The sequence below is a fragment of the Glycine max genome, chromosome 15 (assembly GCF_000004515.6).
Source record: "Glycine max cultivar Williams 82 chromosome 15, Glycine_max_v4.0, whole genome shotgun sequence".
Lineage (NCBI taxonomy): Eukaryota > Viridiplantae > Streptophyta > Magnoliopsida > Fabales > Fabaceae > Glycine > Glycine max.
Window position 1 is genome coordinate 2,392,954 of NC_038251.2, and position 14,712 is coordinate 2,407,665.

Genomic DNA, 14,712 nt, shown 5'->3' on the forward strand with positions numbered 1-14,712 from the left:
AGGGGAGGCAAGTGGGGATATGTATGTGGTTTTCTGTCCCCCGACAAGTATGGAATCTTTTTACTATCCCTCTTTCCGTTCGGTTTAGATATATTCCAACCGGTTCTGTAATTAAAAAAATTTACAAAATAATACATTAAAAATAAATTTAAAAAATCAAACAAAGTTGGATACATTACTTATTAAAGAAGTCAAACTTAAAAAAATTAAACAAAATTAAAATTAGTTTTTTTTTTAAATAAACAAAATTAACAAAAATTAAATAAAATAAGAATATTTTAATAATTATGTGTGTGGAACAGCCACATACCCATGCTCGTCCTCTTTCCCGCCTTAAAAAGTCAGATATTATCAATACTCGTATCCTGTCAAAATAGGAATTACTTGTCAAAAGTCAAGGTGAGGCAGAGATAGCCACAAAGTACTTTGTCATCTCTATTCCCAAGGAGGAGGGAGGCCTGGGTTTTAGAAATATGCTAACTTTTTGAAGCTTGGTTGGACTATGATTACTGAACCTAATGCTTCGTGGGTTCGTATTAATTATGAGAGCAAAGTACAATTGTGGGGGTCTGTTGTTATTCTTGATATGAAAATGACTTTTAAATCTTCGCATATTTGGAGGGTCCTTGTTAATAACTGGGATCATATTGCCAATTAATAATCTATCTTGGGCTATTTATAATGGGTTTTCAACCAGATTTTGGACTAATAGATGGATCCCGGGCATGGAGGCTTTAGCGACTTGCATGGTGGATTCCATTCCTCAGGCTAAAAGAAACTTCCCCCGGTACCTACCCATGCTTTGAAGAATGGATGGAGATGGAAGCGCTAAATATTCTGCTTCCTCCTGACATTTGCAATATGATTGCTCCTAAGGAGAGTTCAGAGGATGTTCCTATTTGGAAGGGATCTAAGGATGATAGCTTCTCATTAAAGGAAGCTTATCTTTATCTAGCCAAGAAGATCGATGATAATAGGAATATGAACAGTGATCATTTCAAACTCCTCAGGAAGTGGAAGGGCCCTCAGAAAGTGAGGGTCTTCCTTTAGCGCATTGTAAGTGCATGACTTACAACATGTCAACACAAAGGTTGCCCCTCTCGTGCACTTACCATAATTTGCCGTACTTACACGGATCATCCATGCATCCTTTCACCTACCTTTCCAACTCACTTTTCAACATTCCTTCACCTTCGCCATTTTTACGTAAAATTAAAGAAAATACTCCTTTTTTTTGTGAACTAGGACATCTTTAGTGTTAATTTCTTGTGATATTATGAAATTTATATGAGGAGTTGATTTTTTTTATAAATATTAAAAAGATACTCTTACTATAACAATTTTCCTGGTTTGTTTGGTTTGCTATCAGATACCCATATGTGCCTCTATTAATCTTGAAGTTTATAATTGTTGTTTCCGGGCCATTTCACAATTTTGTTGTGAATATGTCAAACGTATGAGATAAATCAAGGTTTTTTCATTACTTACATTATTATTTGTTTCTTTAATGAGTTTAATTTTTATGTATCATATAAGTTTTTTTTTTTACATAGATAATTCATCAGAAAGTTATATCATGTGTTTGATTCTAAAATAGTTGTTATATAAAAAATTAACAAACTTATTACGTATAATATGTGATTAAATGATAATATAAAAAAATATTTAAATTATTAATGTATTCTAATTAAATAAGGTTTAATAACTATTTCACTAAAAGTCATTTCTACCAAATAATCAATATTTTTTACAGCAAACCGAAAAATTAATCATGCTCTAGGCTTAATTCAACTTCACATATCTTTCTTTGGACCAAAAAACGAAAAAAAACTAATAATAAAGCATGTGATCGGTTTAAGAACATTGATTGATGGACCTGAGAGTCGGAGCCAGCAAGTTTTAGTTAAAATGAGCCTCTCTTTTCTCATCATCTTTGGAATTCAGAATCAATGCTGTCCTCTTCGGATCTGATTCACTCATTAACAAGTTTATTTTCAAATTTATCTTTGTTTTTTTAAAATCTCTCTCTCTCTCTCTCTCTCTCTCTCTCTCTCTCTCTCTCTCTCTCTCTCTCTCTCTCTCTCTCTCTCTATATATATATATATATATATATATATATATATATATATATATATATATATATATATATATATATATTTGGAATCAGTTTCCGTCTCACAAATAACAATAGGAAACTGAAACGTAATTACCACTAAAAAAAGGTTTTTCTACATTATATATGCATTTCTTGATTCCCCTTTTAATTTCCTGGAGCTACCACTCAGACCTAATTTCAGTATTAATTGATGAGGGAACATGCATGACTACGGTTGTTTTGGTTCAAATACTTTTTCTAGGACCAGCAAAAGCATAATCTGATAATCATACATTAGTCCGAAAAAAAGAACTCTGAAAAATGGTCTTTCTCTAGACAGACCAAACTCTAAAGGAAAATATTCGCCAAAGATTAAAAAAAATCCAAAAAACTGCAAAACATTCTTTCGCAAGAAAGAGATAAATACATAGAAGGATGAAGAGATTTTTTTTTAATTAAAGTGTAAATTGATTCTTTGGTGGCCGTGGAGGAGTTGTACGTGTGATGCGTAATAGAAAGAAATTATTAACCAAAACCAGAAATGAAGATTATAACAGCTAAGCGGGGTGGCGTGGAACATTCTGTAAGATGGTGCATGATATTAGTTGCAAACATAGAATTTAATTCAAAATTAATTGGTTTATTATCCCTATAATAACGTTTCCTTATTATAGGAGAAAATCAAGCTCTACCATTATTATTTTAATTCTGTTTCAATTTATTTCCATGATTTTGACTAAGGATTTATATACACAATATAAATAATTATTTTATTCTTATATGATATCAGATTTGGTTGAGCCTTACAACACATTAAACACGATCTTTTTATGGCACCCACCACTTTCATTACCGCCAATGAGTTAAAAGAACTCATGGAGTTCAACAACAATTTTTAGTTTCCAATCAAGCTTACTGCTACCAATTACCCTGCCTAGTACAAACAGGTTCATGCTTTACTCATTGTTCATGGAAGAATTTATTGCTCTCATGAACAATAGAACATGGTCTCTAGTCCTCAGTCAACCTCATTTTAATGTCATTGGAAACAAATGGGTGTGTCGTTTGAAAAGAAACCCAGATGGATCGATTGCTCGTTACAAAGCTCGGCTTGTAGTTAAAGGGTTTCATCAACGACCAGGCATTGATTATAAAGACACCTTCAGTCTAGTTATCAAACCTCAAACAATCAAAGTAGTTTTGTGCATTGCGCTTTCTAAGTATTGGAACTTAACACAAATGGATGTCAATGATGCCTTTTTACATGGAGCTATATCAGAGGATGTTTATATGTCTCAACCTTCTGGCTTTATTCATCCATATTTTCCAAATCATATATGCAAGCTCCATAAAGCATTATATGGTTTGAAGCAGGCACCTCGGGCATGACACCAGGAATTAAAGTCCTTTGTTGTTGCCTCTAGATTTTTCAATGCTAAATCTGTTTCTTCGCTCTTTATTTATTAACAAGATCATGTCATTGCTAATTTTTTAGCCTATGTTGACGATCTTCTTCTTATGAGAAATGATGTTATTTTCTTGGCCAAATTCAAACCAACTCTTGCTACAAAATTTTCTCTCAAAGATCTTGGGATGCCAAGCCACTTCCTTGGTGTAGAACTTCTTCCTACCACTAATGGCATGTTCTTATCTCAACAACACTACATTCAGGATATCTTGTAAAAAGGTAACACGATTGATGCAAAGCTAGTTGGAACTCTGATGTCTACTACCTACTCGCTTAGCTCACATGATGATACACCTAGTTGTGATTCATCTTTATTCCACAGCATCATCAGATCCTTACACTATTTATCCATCACCAGGCTAGATGTCGCATTCGTCGTAAACAAGTTGTCGCAATACATGTAGTCACCTACGACTACTCAGATGCAGGCACTCAAGCGTATCCTATGCTACCTCAAGCATACCATCTCACATGGTCTACAACTCGTTGCAACTAAAAACCTTGATCTCACTTCCTTTTGTGATGCAAATTGGGGTGGTGATACAAATGAAAAAAGTCTACAGGTGCCTATATTGTCTATCTTGGTCCAAATGTTATATCTTGGTCTTGCAAGAAACAATCCACAGTTGCAAGATCCTCAACAGAGGTTGAATATCGCACCATTGGATTAACGGTTTATGAACTTCTATGGCTACAACAACTACTATTGGAACTTGGCATCAAATTAACCAAGCAACCAACTATCTTTTCAGATAATATTGGTGCCACATATCTTTGTGCAAATCCAGTTTTTTCACTCAAGGATGAAGCACTTAGCTATTGATTAGCATTTTGTTCGTGACATTGTTGCCAAGGGTGAACTCAAAGTGTCTCATGTTCCTTTCAATCATCAACTAGCAGACTTGCTAACTAAGTCGCTCTCCTGGCCACGCCATGAGTTTCTCATCATCAAGATTGGCGTCGTTGACTCCTCATCCATCTTGCAGGGGCATATTAGTGATAAATGCAAACATAGGATTTAATTCAAAATTAATTGGTTTATTGTCCCTATAATCACGTGCATGTTGTTTCCTTATTATAGGAGAAAATCAAGCTCTACCATTATTACTTTAATTTTGTTTCAATTTGTTTCCTTGATTTTGGCTAAGGGTTGTCGCTTATTGTTAGTGCATCAACTATTTAACCTTCACTCAGTACATGTAAAAATATATACAATATAAAAATTTATTTTCTTCTTATACATGAATCATGATGGGAGCACCAACATTTCTTTACCATGACAGTGAGATTTTTTTAATAATGATAATAATATATAACTAATGTTTTTTAAGACTAATGTTTTTAATTTCTTAATTTTCATTAGTGGGAAGAATTTGATTTTACAACCTCTCCCTCCCCTTCTTATCTCTTAAACATCAAACCAAGTTTATAAATAATAAGTTATAACTCCATTACATATAACAATATATTATATATGTAAAACATCATTTTTGTGTTTAGTTTTCTTTCTCACGTTATTTATTACTCCATTCAATCGTTTCTATAAGAAATAAACTTTTTGTATAGAAATACACTAAAAACTTGTTTCTTATGGAAAAAAAAGGGTACATCTTAAATTTCTCATTTAGTTGTACAAATTGCATTTAACATTCCTAAGAAAAAAACTATGATGAACTATTTACTGATTGGACCGGGTGGGTTATAATAACGGGCCAGGTTCCCATATCAAAAGCCCAGGCCCGTGTTCACTTCAGGACTTGTTGCGAACAATTGGCGAAACCAGAAAAGTTGACTTTGGTTGTAAGTGTCCAACGAGGCATTGACATGCAAGGTGAGGTACACAGGAGCGGTAATATGGTGTTCCACACCTGAATCTCAACTCCTCTGTTCTGATTCTGAATGAATCTGCTTCTGCTGTCTCTGCACGGAACACAAAAACATAAAAAGTTCATTTTCACAATCACGGTCGCTTCCTACGACTATCGAATTCGCGTCAGCCTCAATTCTCAGTAAGTTTTTTTTTTTTTTAGCCGCTTTTTCGACTTCTTCCCCTTCGCTTTGCCTACTCAATTGGACCAATTCGATTCCAATTGAATTTTAGGGTTCCCCTTCTTCCACTTTGTTAAATGTTTTTTTTTCTTTTTTCCTTCAAAGGGGAATGAGCCAAGTAGCTGAATGTTTGAGTTTCGTTTGAACTGTAGTGTTTAGCGACTTTTGCTGAAGACCCGGAAATTCCTTTTGATGCTCTGTTTCGCGTGAGAGAATTTTGGAGAAAGGAAATGAAAAGCCATTCGAAGTTGAAATTTTTTTAATTTTCTTTTTCTTTTTGGCTGGAACGGGAAACGTTTAATGACTTTTGGACTCGTTTGCTTGGCTTCGACTAATGCATTACTCACCTTTAGGATGATACTGTTTTGGGGTGCAAATTCTTCACTCTGTTATGAGTATGATGAATTCTTAAAAATATTAGTTAGCCTGAAGTAGTTTTTTCCCCAGAATTTCTTAGAAATGATTTGCAATGCCTGTTAACTCTTGGTTGAGTGAGTGGTTCTTACAATTTATTCCTTCTGAGATAGTCAAAAGTCAAAATTATGGAATTTGTTTTCCTCAATGTATGGCGTTATTCATGTTTGATTCACAATAAGCTATGGAAAAGAGGAAAATAAACAGAATAGAATTTGGAATGCTTCTTTTAGTTAAAAATGATATTATGAATCATAATTTTCTAATTAATTTTTTTTCTCTGTTATTTGAGCTAAAAGAAATCATGCAGAACATATTCCTGTTACCTTATTCCACTTGATAAGCTTGGCTACATAAATTATTTGATGTCAGTACTCATTACGCTCCATGGAAAACCAATTTTTTAACAAATACATATAGAGTTAGTTTTTTAAAAGAAATTAAAAAAAAAACTCTCAAAGTTTCTCATCTTTTTTCTTTTTTGCTTTGTTATTCAATGGAAGTATATTTTTTTATATATTAAAAAAAGAAAATTTGTTTGAAGTTGACTGATGTTTGCCATACCATGACACAATAGTTTATCATACTTTTGAAAGACATAAATTCTTCCTTCACATTGAATTTGTGAAAAGTCTTTGGATTCAGCTTGGTAATGGCCTAACTGGTAATCCATTTTAACTGTTGTAGTGTAGTGTACTTGTCCTCTATAAAAATGACTTTGACTTGTACGGCTTTCTTTCTCTGATTCTTTGTAGTACTTATTATATTATATACCATTTTCTATACTTCCCCTCTCTTGTTAAGCTTTCTTCTTAAAATAAAAACAAAACTTCAAGAATTTTGGATTTGGGACAATATAGTTGTTCTCCTTTTATTTCATAATTTTTGTCTTCAATGAAAGAGTATGTCATCGACTTTATACACTGTTCTATAGAATATAACCTGGCAATGAAAATCTTATAGCAGATCTTTTGTTGCTGCAGTGGAGTTTGGGATTGATGCCTCCATTAATGGTGAGACAGTAGGAAATGCTACTATAGTGCAGATTAATAGCAGCACAGCTGATGGAAACAAAGTGGGCTGCAGTTCTTTTAATCCTGCTTATAAACAAGGTCATGATGATAATATAACTCAAGATTCTTCTGGAGGGGACACAATCCCATCAGGAATTCCTGCAGTATCGGTTGCGTCAGTTGATGAGCCCTATGTGGGCCAGGAGTTTGAATCTGAAGCTGCAGCACATGCATTCTATAATGCATATGCTAAACGTGTTGGATTCATCATACGTGTAAGTAAGCTCTCACGATCAAGGCGTGATGGAACTGCTATTGGACGGGCTCTTGTTTGCAACAGAGAAGGTTACAGAATGCCCGACAAACGTGAAAAGATTGTAAGGCAAAGGGCGGAGACAAGGGTTGGTTGCAGGGCAATGATTTTGGTGAGGAAAGTAAGTTCTGGTAAATGGGTTATTACAAAGTTTATAATGGAACACACACATCCTTTGACACCTGGAAAAGGTAGAAGAGATTGCATTTATGAGCAATATCCGGTGAGTTAGTGTTCTTTTCATCACTGAAAGACGGTATATGTGGTTATGTTTATTCTGTTAATAGTTACTTTATGCTTGATAGATAATAGATTAGACAGGCACTCACTCATTGCTATTGATTGTCTATCAAAACCATCATACAAGAGTTTGAATTTTGCACCTAATAGACTTTCCCATGGTATACCTCTACACAAATTACAGTAAAATTGCTTTAAGCTAAGCATTCTCAAATATAAAACTGTTGATGTTTATGCCTATTGTCTATTGATTGCAATTTTAGTAGATGTTTGAGTTTATGTATTAAGATGCATGGAAAATATTTTGACAACATCTTCTGTTTGGCGGATATGTTTGTGTTAGTCCATGCGAGACCTTGTATGTGAAGAGTAGCTTGAGCAAAATGTGAAGATCATCTTGTTGAATTTTCAGTTTTTCCCATGCTTACATCTTTGTTTTATGCAATTTCCAGAATGAACATGATAAAATTCGAGAACTATCCCAGCAGTTGGCTATAGAGAGAAAGCGATCTGCAACCTATAAAAGGCATCTTGAATTGATATTTGAGCAAATTGAAGAGCACAATGATAGTCTTTCAAAGAAAATACAACACATAGTGGACAGTGTGAAGGAGATGGAAACCAAAGAACAGAATCAGAGATAGCTTGAGCTCAGTTATCTAGTCTTTTAATTCTTTTCCACTGGATGAAACATGCAATCAACTGTTCAGGTCAAAAGTGCTGCTAGAAATATCGTGCAATAATATAGTTGCTGACCTAGGTATCAGCTTTAGGTGTCAGCTGAGTTCTGTAGTTCAATTTGCCAAGCTCAATGGAACTCAATAATCCATTGGATTGCTTTATATGCAGTGATATTTATAGTTCAGTCAATGTACAGGTCCTTTGAATCCATTCTTCTGAAGTTACACTAACAATGTGTGACTCATAACAGGCATGCAAATGCCTTGACAGAATTAAATTGTTCCACTTCCGTTGTTAATGTTGTACAGTTTGATCCATGGCTGTGTTCTTTGTATAACATTTACATTAAATAATGTTGAGAATGCACAGTCCGGATGTTCATATTATTTTCAGATTTCAATAGGCAAACTTCCATCAATGATATTTAGAGTTAATTGGCTGCATTTCATTAGTATCTAACATAACAATTTTGCAGTAATTACGACAAGAGTTGAATCGGGGATTTTTTTGGGGCAACAGTTGAGTTGGGCAACCATAAACGAATTAATTACTTTATTGGATATGATATTTTATGAAAAATACATAATTTTTGGCATTGCAAATGACTAAATAACAACTATGAAATGAAGTTGAAAATAATGAATTTTTAAATACATGTTTTGAAACAGACAAATCTATTATATTGTTATGTAAATAGTAATAATATAAGTGAAGAAGTCCCAAATTAATTATAGCTAATTATTAAAAAAATATATTTTGAAACAAACAATATCAATATATACTGCGGGTTTGTCAAATGCAGCCAACACTATTCCTGGATTTTAACTGGTGAGCTACTAGTAGTAGCTAGTAGGAAGGTGTTAAAATAATTGATGATTAAACACATAAATCATAATATTATTATCAACAATATTATAGTAGTGGCTAGCATGTTTGGTCTCTGTTTGGAGACTCTTGAACTTGCGTTTGCAAAAGGAACTACTCAGCGTAAGGTGCATTGAACTTTGTATAAACCCCAATCCAAATACACTGAACATTATTTTAGGATTTAACATTTGCAACTCAAAATACAGACCAGTCGATTAGATTAAGAGCTGTAATCTATGTAGAGAATTTTATCAATTCGAAAACTAAATATCTTCCTAATCAGAAAGGGAAGAAAAAGGGATGCAATTGAAGCAAATACTGCTAATGATTAACTTCAATTTTTCATTTGACCTGATGTTGTAAAATAACCAAATTCTCTAACTGTAAAAAATAAAAATAAAAAAACCAATGCTATGATATGATAAAATTGAACAAGGATGATAAGCTTTACAATCAATAAAATGAGATGATATGATAGCTACCTTACATCCAAGTGTAGCACTTGCATGAAAGAATGGAAGCTAGCTCCACTAAGATTCTGAAACACAACTCTCAGGAAATAGGAACTAAAATAATGCAAGAGTTGCATCCATGCATGATGAAACTCAATTAAACAAAGCAATCAAAATTTACTAATTAATAAGTACATCTGCTTCATTCAAATTTCCCACGGTTAGAAGTTGTGTTGCAAGAACAATCTCTCTCGAGGAGAGGCAAGACCAATCTCTTCATCAAGACTTCTCAAAACATCACCTCCACCACCACCACCACCTCCAACATTGCTCAAATTCCTCCCTTCTGCATTTTTTCCCTCGACATCGGCCTCCGAGCCTGATCTTCTTTGAGAAGAAGTGACACTGGGGAAAGTGATCCATGATGGCGCTCTAAACTCAAACCTCTGATCCTCCACATCAGTGCTTTCTGAGGCTGACCTGTTTGAAGATGATTTCTTGTGCAATCTGTTACTTCCCAAAACCACCTCAGTGGGCAAAATTGGCTGCTCAATACAAGGGCTCCCCATTAACTGAGCAAGTGCTCTTTCCAACACTGTTGTCACTTTGTCCATTGAAGGCCTATCCTTACCTCTCATTCTCACACTTTTACAAGCAACATTAGCTATCCTTCTCAAGGCATCAAGATCAGGAGGAGGTTTCAAAGTTGGGTCCAAAATTGCAGCTATATCTCCTGACTTGATCAAAGGCACTGCCCATTGAACTATGTTCCCTTCTTCAAATTGCATGTCAATGGCTTTTCTACCACTTAAAATCTCCAAAAGTAGAACACCAAAGCTGTACACATCAGACTTTGTGGTAAGATAATGAAGCCTGTAGTATTCAGGATCAAGATAGCCAAGAGTCCCAGCTGGTAGTTCAGCTAGTGGGGAGCTACTATCTGCAGGACCAAGTAGTGACAAACCAAAATCAGCCACTCTAGCATTGTGTTCTTCATCAATGAGGATGTTTGAAGACTTAATGTCTCTGTGAATCACGGGTGGACAAGCATATCCATGCAAATATTCGATTCCGCGAGCTGCTTGTACTGCAATTGTTACCCTTCTCACCCAATCCATTTGCTCTTGCATCACCTTGTTGCCATGCAGGTGTTGATGCAAAGAACCATGAGCCATGTACTCATAAACAAGGAGCCTCTCTCCACCTTCTTCACAGTAGCCTAGTAGATTGAGCAAGTGTGCATGGTTCAACCTAGAGAGCAAGTCAAGCTCGGTGTGAAACTCCTTGGAATTCTTCTGCATGTTGGGAGACACTATGGCCCTTTTAACAGCAACAACAGTACCATCTTTGAGAACCCCTTTGAACACACAAGAAAAACTTCCCTTCCCCGCTATGGACTCTTCTTTGAATCCACTAGTTGCCCTTTCAAGCTCCTCATAGGAGAACATCTGTGCCCTCCTAATCTTGAACTCCTCCAAGTCCGGTCGGATCTTGCATTTCTGGTCCTTTTGGTTTGAAGAGCTCCCTTTTAGTTTCTTCACCTTTGGCCCCGAACACTGACAATCTCTTAGCTTGTAGCGAACATACAAAACAACAGTTATAGACACAATGCTAACTAAGAAAACAGCAAAGGCTATCTCAGCAATAAGCACTGGAAGCTGCATAGACCAGAATCTTTCACTTCTCTTGCCAGAGGCAGCGTTGGAATAGGAAGAGGAGCAATTGGACAGGCATTCAGGTGAGGAACAAAGAGAACAATTATATTCACACAGTATGTCAGATTTCAAATTGCATCCACTTCTCTGATACATCTCAGGAGGACAAGCAGCACTGCATGGCATGCAAATGTGAGAATCTGGGGACTTGCAAAGACCATTTTGTTGGGTTTCATAGTAACCTGGAGCACATGGAGCAGACCTACACATTCTTGGTGAAACAGGCAAAGGGAGAGAGGTAGGGAAGCCAACACCCCAACAAACAGGCATAAGAGATTTCTCAACAAGTATTCCACAGGTGAAATAATTCCCAGCACCAATCTCAAAGGCCTTAATCCCACTAGGAACTGGGGTGCCTGCTTTGAAACTATATCCCCAACAAACCACTCCACGATCATGGCTCCTAATGCCACATGCATGGAACTTCCCCCCCACCACAGAAAGCATGGGATCATTTGGAGCCAATTCAACATTACCTTGTCCTGAACGTGTCAATGAAATTGAAAGTTCTTCCCCCAAATCCAACATGCTCCTCCCCCAACAAACAGCTCTAGAATTGACCCCTTCTAAGATTCCACACACATGGTACCCTCCAGCAGAGATCTTCTGAAACCTTATGCCTTGGGGGATCATGTAAATAACTTGGCTACTAGTCTCATCCCCCCAACAGAACACAGTCCTATTCTGAGAAAACAAACCACAGTTGAATTGAGAACCTGCTGAGATTGATTGAACCTGCCCGTCAAACACATAGTTGTTGGTCATGTTGTAGCCCCAACAGTCAACCAAAGAAGTGTTCCTGTGTCTTCCAGTCAAAGGTTTCCTCAATCCACAAACGTGATAGTCCCCAGCACTGATCTCTAGGTACTGAGCTCCCTTAACCATAGGCTGTGGCACACCCATTTCAACATGGCCACTGCTACCCCAGCAATAAGGTTGGTTAGAACTCATTAGAAGTCCACACACAAAACCATCACCAGCAGTTAGACCAAGGAATGGAAAATGCGTTGGCGTTCCATAAATTATGGCTGAGTTTATTCCATAACAGGTCACAGTGTGAGATCCATCCGATTTCAAGCCACAAAATACTGACCCTTTGTCGCCATAAGAGACGGCAATGGAAGACATGGAACCAAGGCTTGAAACTTGCAACCACAAGCATGAAAAAACCACAACCTCAAATAGAGTCCCAAATAAAACTGGACATAGGTTCATGTTACATAAGAATTGTGTTTCTGAATATTAACTAATAATGTTGGTCGGATATATATACCTTTAGACTACTCAGCAAGAAAAACAGTTTAAAGGGATAGAGCAAGTCTAACAATCTTCATATAAATAACCAAAAAACTATGGTACCTCATGATTTATCACAATTTTCATGGATAACTGGCAATGAAGGGAAAAGAGGCCAAAAAAGTGGGGGGGGGGGGGGGGGGGGGGGGGGGGGGGTGTGTGTAAGACAACTAGTGGAATAAGACCACTTTTGTTGTTGGATGTAAAATTGCTAGCCAAATCAGAATCTTCATTGTGGGGACAATGCATAAGCAGGAAGCAATCAGCAACACAGATAGCAAAAGGGACTTTATTGGATCTTCTGTCCAGTTTTCATGCTTACAAGAGAAAATTCCATGCTTGTTGATTGTTTGGTGAGAGAGATGAAATTAATAATTACTAAGAAGAAAAGCCAGCTCCATCTTGTGTGTTTTCAACTGTGCTGGAGTCAAGAGAAACGGTCATAATAGATAAAAAAAAAACTCAAGGAGTTTTGCAGGTTGAAAGGGTGGGGGAGAAGGTGCATTAAATCACACAAAACTGCTACTTCTGAATATGTGGAAATGTAGGTGAAGGCATTAAATACGATAGTTAATGCTTTTTGATATTTTCATGCCTGGACTGCCGAATTTTACTTTCATCAAGAGAGGTATATTTATCATGGCATGGGAACAAGAACAAATAGTACATTATACACCCGAAAAACATTTGCGTTTTGAATTCTTTATTCTCCGGCCTTGTAGTTAGTGACTTAGTTGAGTTTGTTTTTGTTTACTCACCATGCACAGTTGCTGCTGCTATGTTACTATACCTTTTCACATAAACTTTCTTGTGCATTGTTATTCTTTTTGCTCACAAGTATCATTCTTTTCATCTTTAATTTGTTTTTTACGGTCAAATTATTATTCAAAAGATTAAGTAATCATTTTTTTATACATTTTTTGGTGTATAATTAATAACTCCTATTGTTTTAATTCATTAATCAATGTATTTGTTAAGGATTAAAAAGTAAAAAAGAAAAAAAAATGAAAAATATTTTTTTAATTTTAAATGCATTAAATATTACACTTTTCCATTAAATATTTTGAACTTTTCATTGAATAAGGTTAACCAGACTTCACTCTTCTAATATATGTATTCTCTTATGATTCTAATATTCTTTTAGTTCTTGAAGAGAACTAAAATATTCTTATAAATTTTGATTTTTTTGAGTTGACTTATGAGATTAATCTTTTATATAGGCTTAATTACACTTAAAATTCTTTTTATCTCTTCTAAAGTTTAAAGAGTTATAACAGAATATTAGAAATCAATCTCAAATATATATTTTATCTTCAAAATTTAAATATATTTTTAATATTTATTTAATATATCCCTTATGATTTTAATATAACAATTTAATAAGTTGTAACTGAATATTAAAAACTATTAATTTGAAATATATAATGTATCTTTTAAATTTAAATAGAATCTTAATCTGATTTTTTTTTATCAGAAAAAAAAAGAACTCATTTATTAATAAAAGCACAAGTTGTGCGTAAGGCTACTTACGTGTCTAACAAAAAATTATTCTCATAATAGTGAGCCTCCAAACAGAGATATTGAATCTTAACCTATACGTACAGCTGATGCATAAGCAAAGATACAACTCTACAAAGCCTAACACACTTGAAAATAAAACCAATCACAGGTATAATGAATTCTATCAAACACACAGCAGGGTCCATCATCCATGGTGAATAAGTAGCCGATCGAGAAGCCTTTATGGTATGATTTCAACCATGTCCATATGACAAACATACTTTGCCACATCACCTCCAAGTCAAGCTCTTTATTTTCGAAAATCATGTCATTTCTTTGCTGCCATACAACTTTAATATCAATTCAACAATTTAACTTAACTTCAATTTTTTTTTTTTAAAAAAAACTTAATAACTTTTTTTTTTTATCTTTTTTCATCTATCATTTTACACATCATTTATTCTAACCTAAATTTCAATATTTTCTAAAAAAATGTCAATGATTAAAATTAAAAATTAATATATTACAATATAAATTAGTTGTCATAAATCTAAAATACAATTTATATGTTTAAAAATATTTATTTATTATAAATTTTAATTATAAATT

The 14,712-nt window shown here is 34.8% G+C and overlaps 2 protein-coding genes across 6 annotated transcripts; one reads left to right on the top strand and one right to left on the bottom strand.

Annotated features, from left to right (window-relative positions):
* Positions 1–5,349: 5,349 nt before the first annotated feature.
* Positions 5,350–8,571, top strand: LOC100806900 (protein FAR1-RELATED SEQUENCE 12). Of its 5 annotated transcripts, none has more exons than XM_006597161.4 (4): positions 5,420–5,572; positions 5,765–5,982; positions 7,010–7,575; positions 8,045–8,571. In XM_006597161.4, exons 2-4 carry the CDS (start codon positions 5,913–5,915, stop codon positions 8,234–8,236), a joined length of 828 nt encoding a protein of 275 aa, XP_006597224.1. In that variant the 5' UTR covers positions 5,420–5,572; positions 5,765–5,912; the 3' UTR covers positions 8,237–8,571. The 5 variants fall into 5 exon arrangements, with proteins under 5 accessions (XP_003546911.1, XP_014623880.1, XP_014623881.1 ...); XM_014768396.3 differs by having other exon boundaries at positions 5,421–5,572; positions 5,765–6,007; XM_003546863.5 differs by lacking the exon at positions 5,765–5,982 and having other exon boundaries at positions 5,350–5,572.
* A 1,178-nt stretch (positions 8,572–9,749) lies between these two features.
* LOC100809215 (serine/threonine-protein kinase-like protein ACR4) lies at positions 9,750–12,738 on the bottom strand. The gene has a single exon (XM_003546939.5). The coding sequence runs from the start codon at positions 12,520–12,522 to the stop codon at positions 9,814–9,816; it is 2,709 nt and encodes a 902-aa protein (XP_003546987.4). The 5' UTR covers positions 12,523–12,738; the 3' UTR covers positions 9,750–9,813.
* Between the last annotated feature and the right edge of the window lie 1,974 nt (positions 12,739–14,712).

Bases quoted from the DNA above. Each gene is read 5' to 3' on its own strand.
- LOC100806900 (XM_014768394.3), top strand. From the start codon at position 5,463: ATGAATCTGCTTCTGCTGTCTCTGCACGGAACACAAAAACATAAAAAG. The intron at 5,573-6,989 runs GTAAGTTTTTTT...AAAATCTTATAG, and splicing joins CGCGTCAGCCTCAATTCTCA to CAGATCTTTTGTTGCTGCAG. The intron at 7,576-8,044 runs GTGAGTTAGTGT...TGCAATTTCCAG, and splicing joins GCATTTATGAGCAATATCCG to AATGAACATGATAAAATTCG.
- LOC100809215 (XM_003546939.5), bottom strand. From the start codon at position 12,522: ATGAACCTATGTCCAGTTTTATTTGGGACTCTATTTGAGGTTGTGGTT.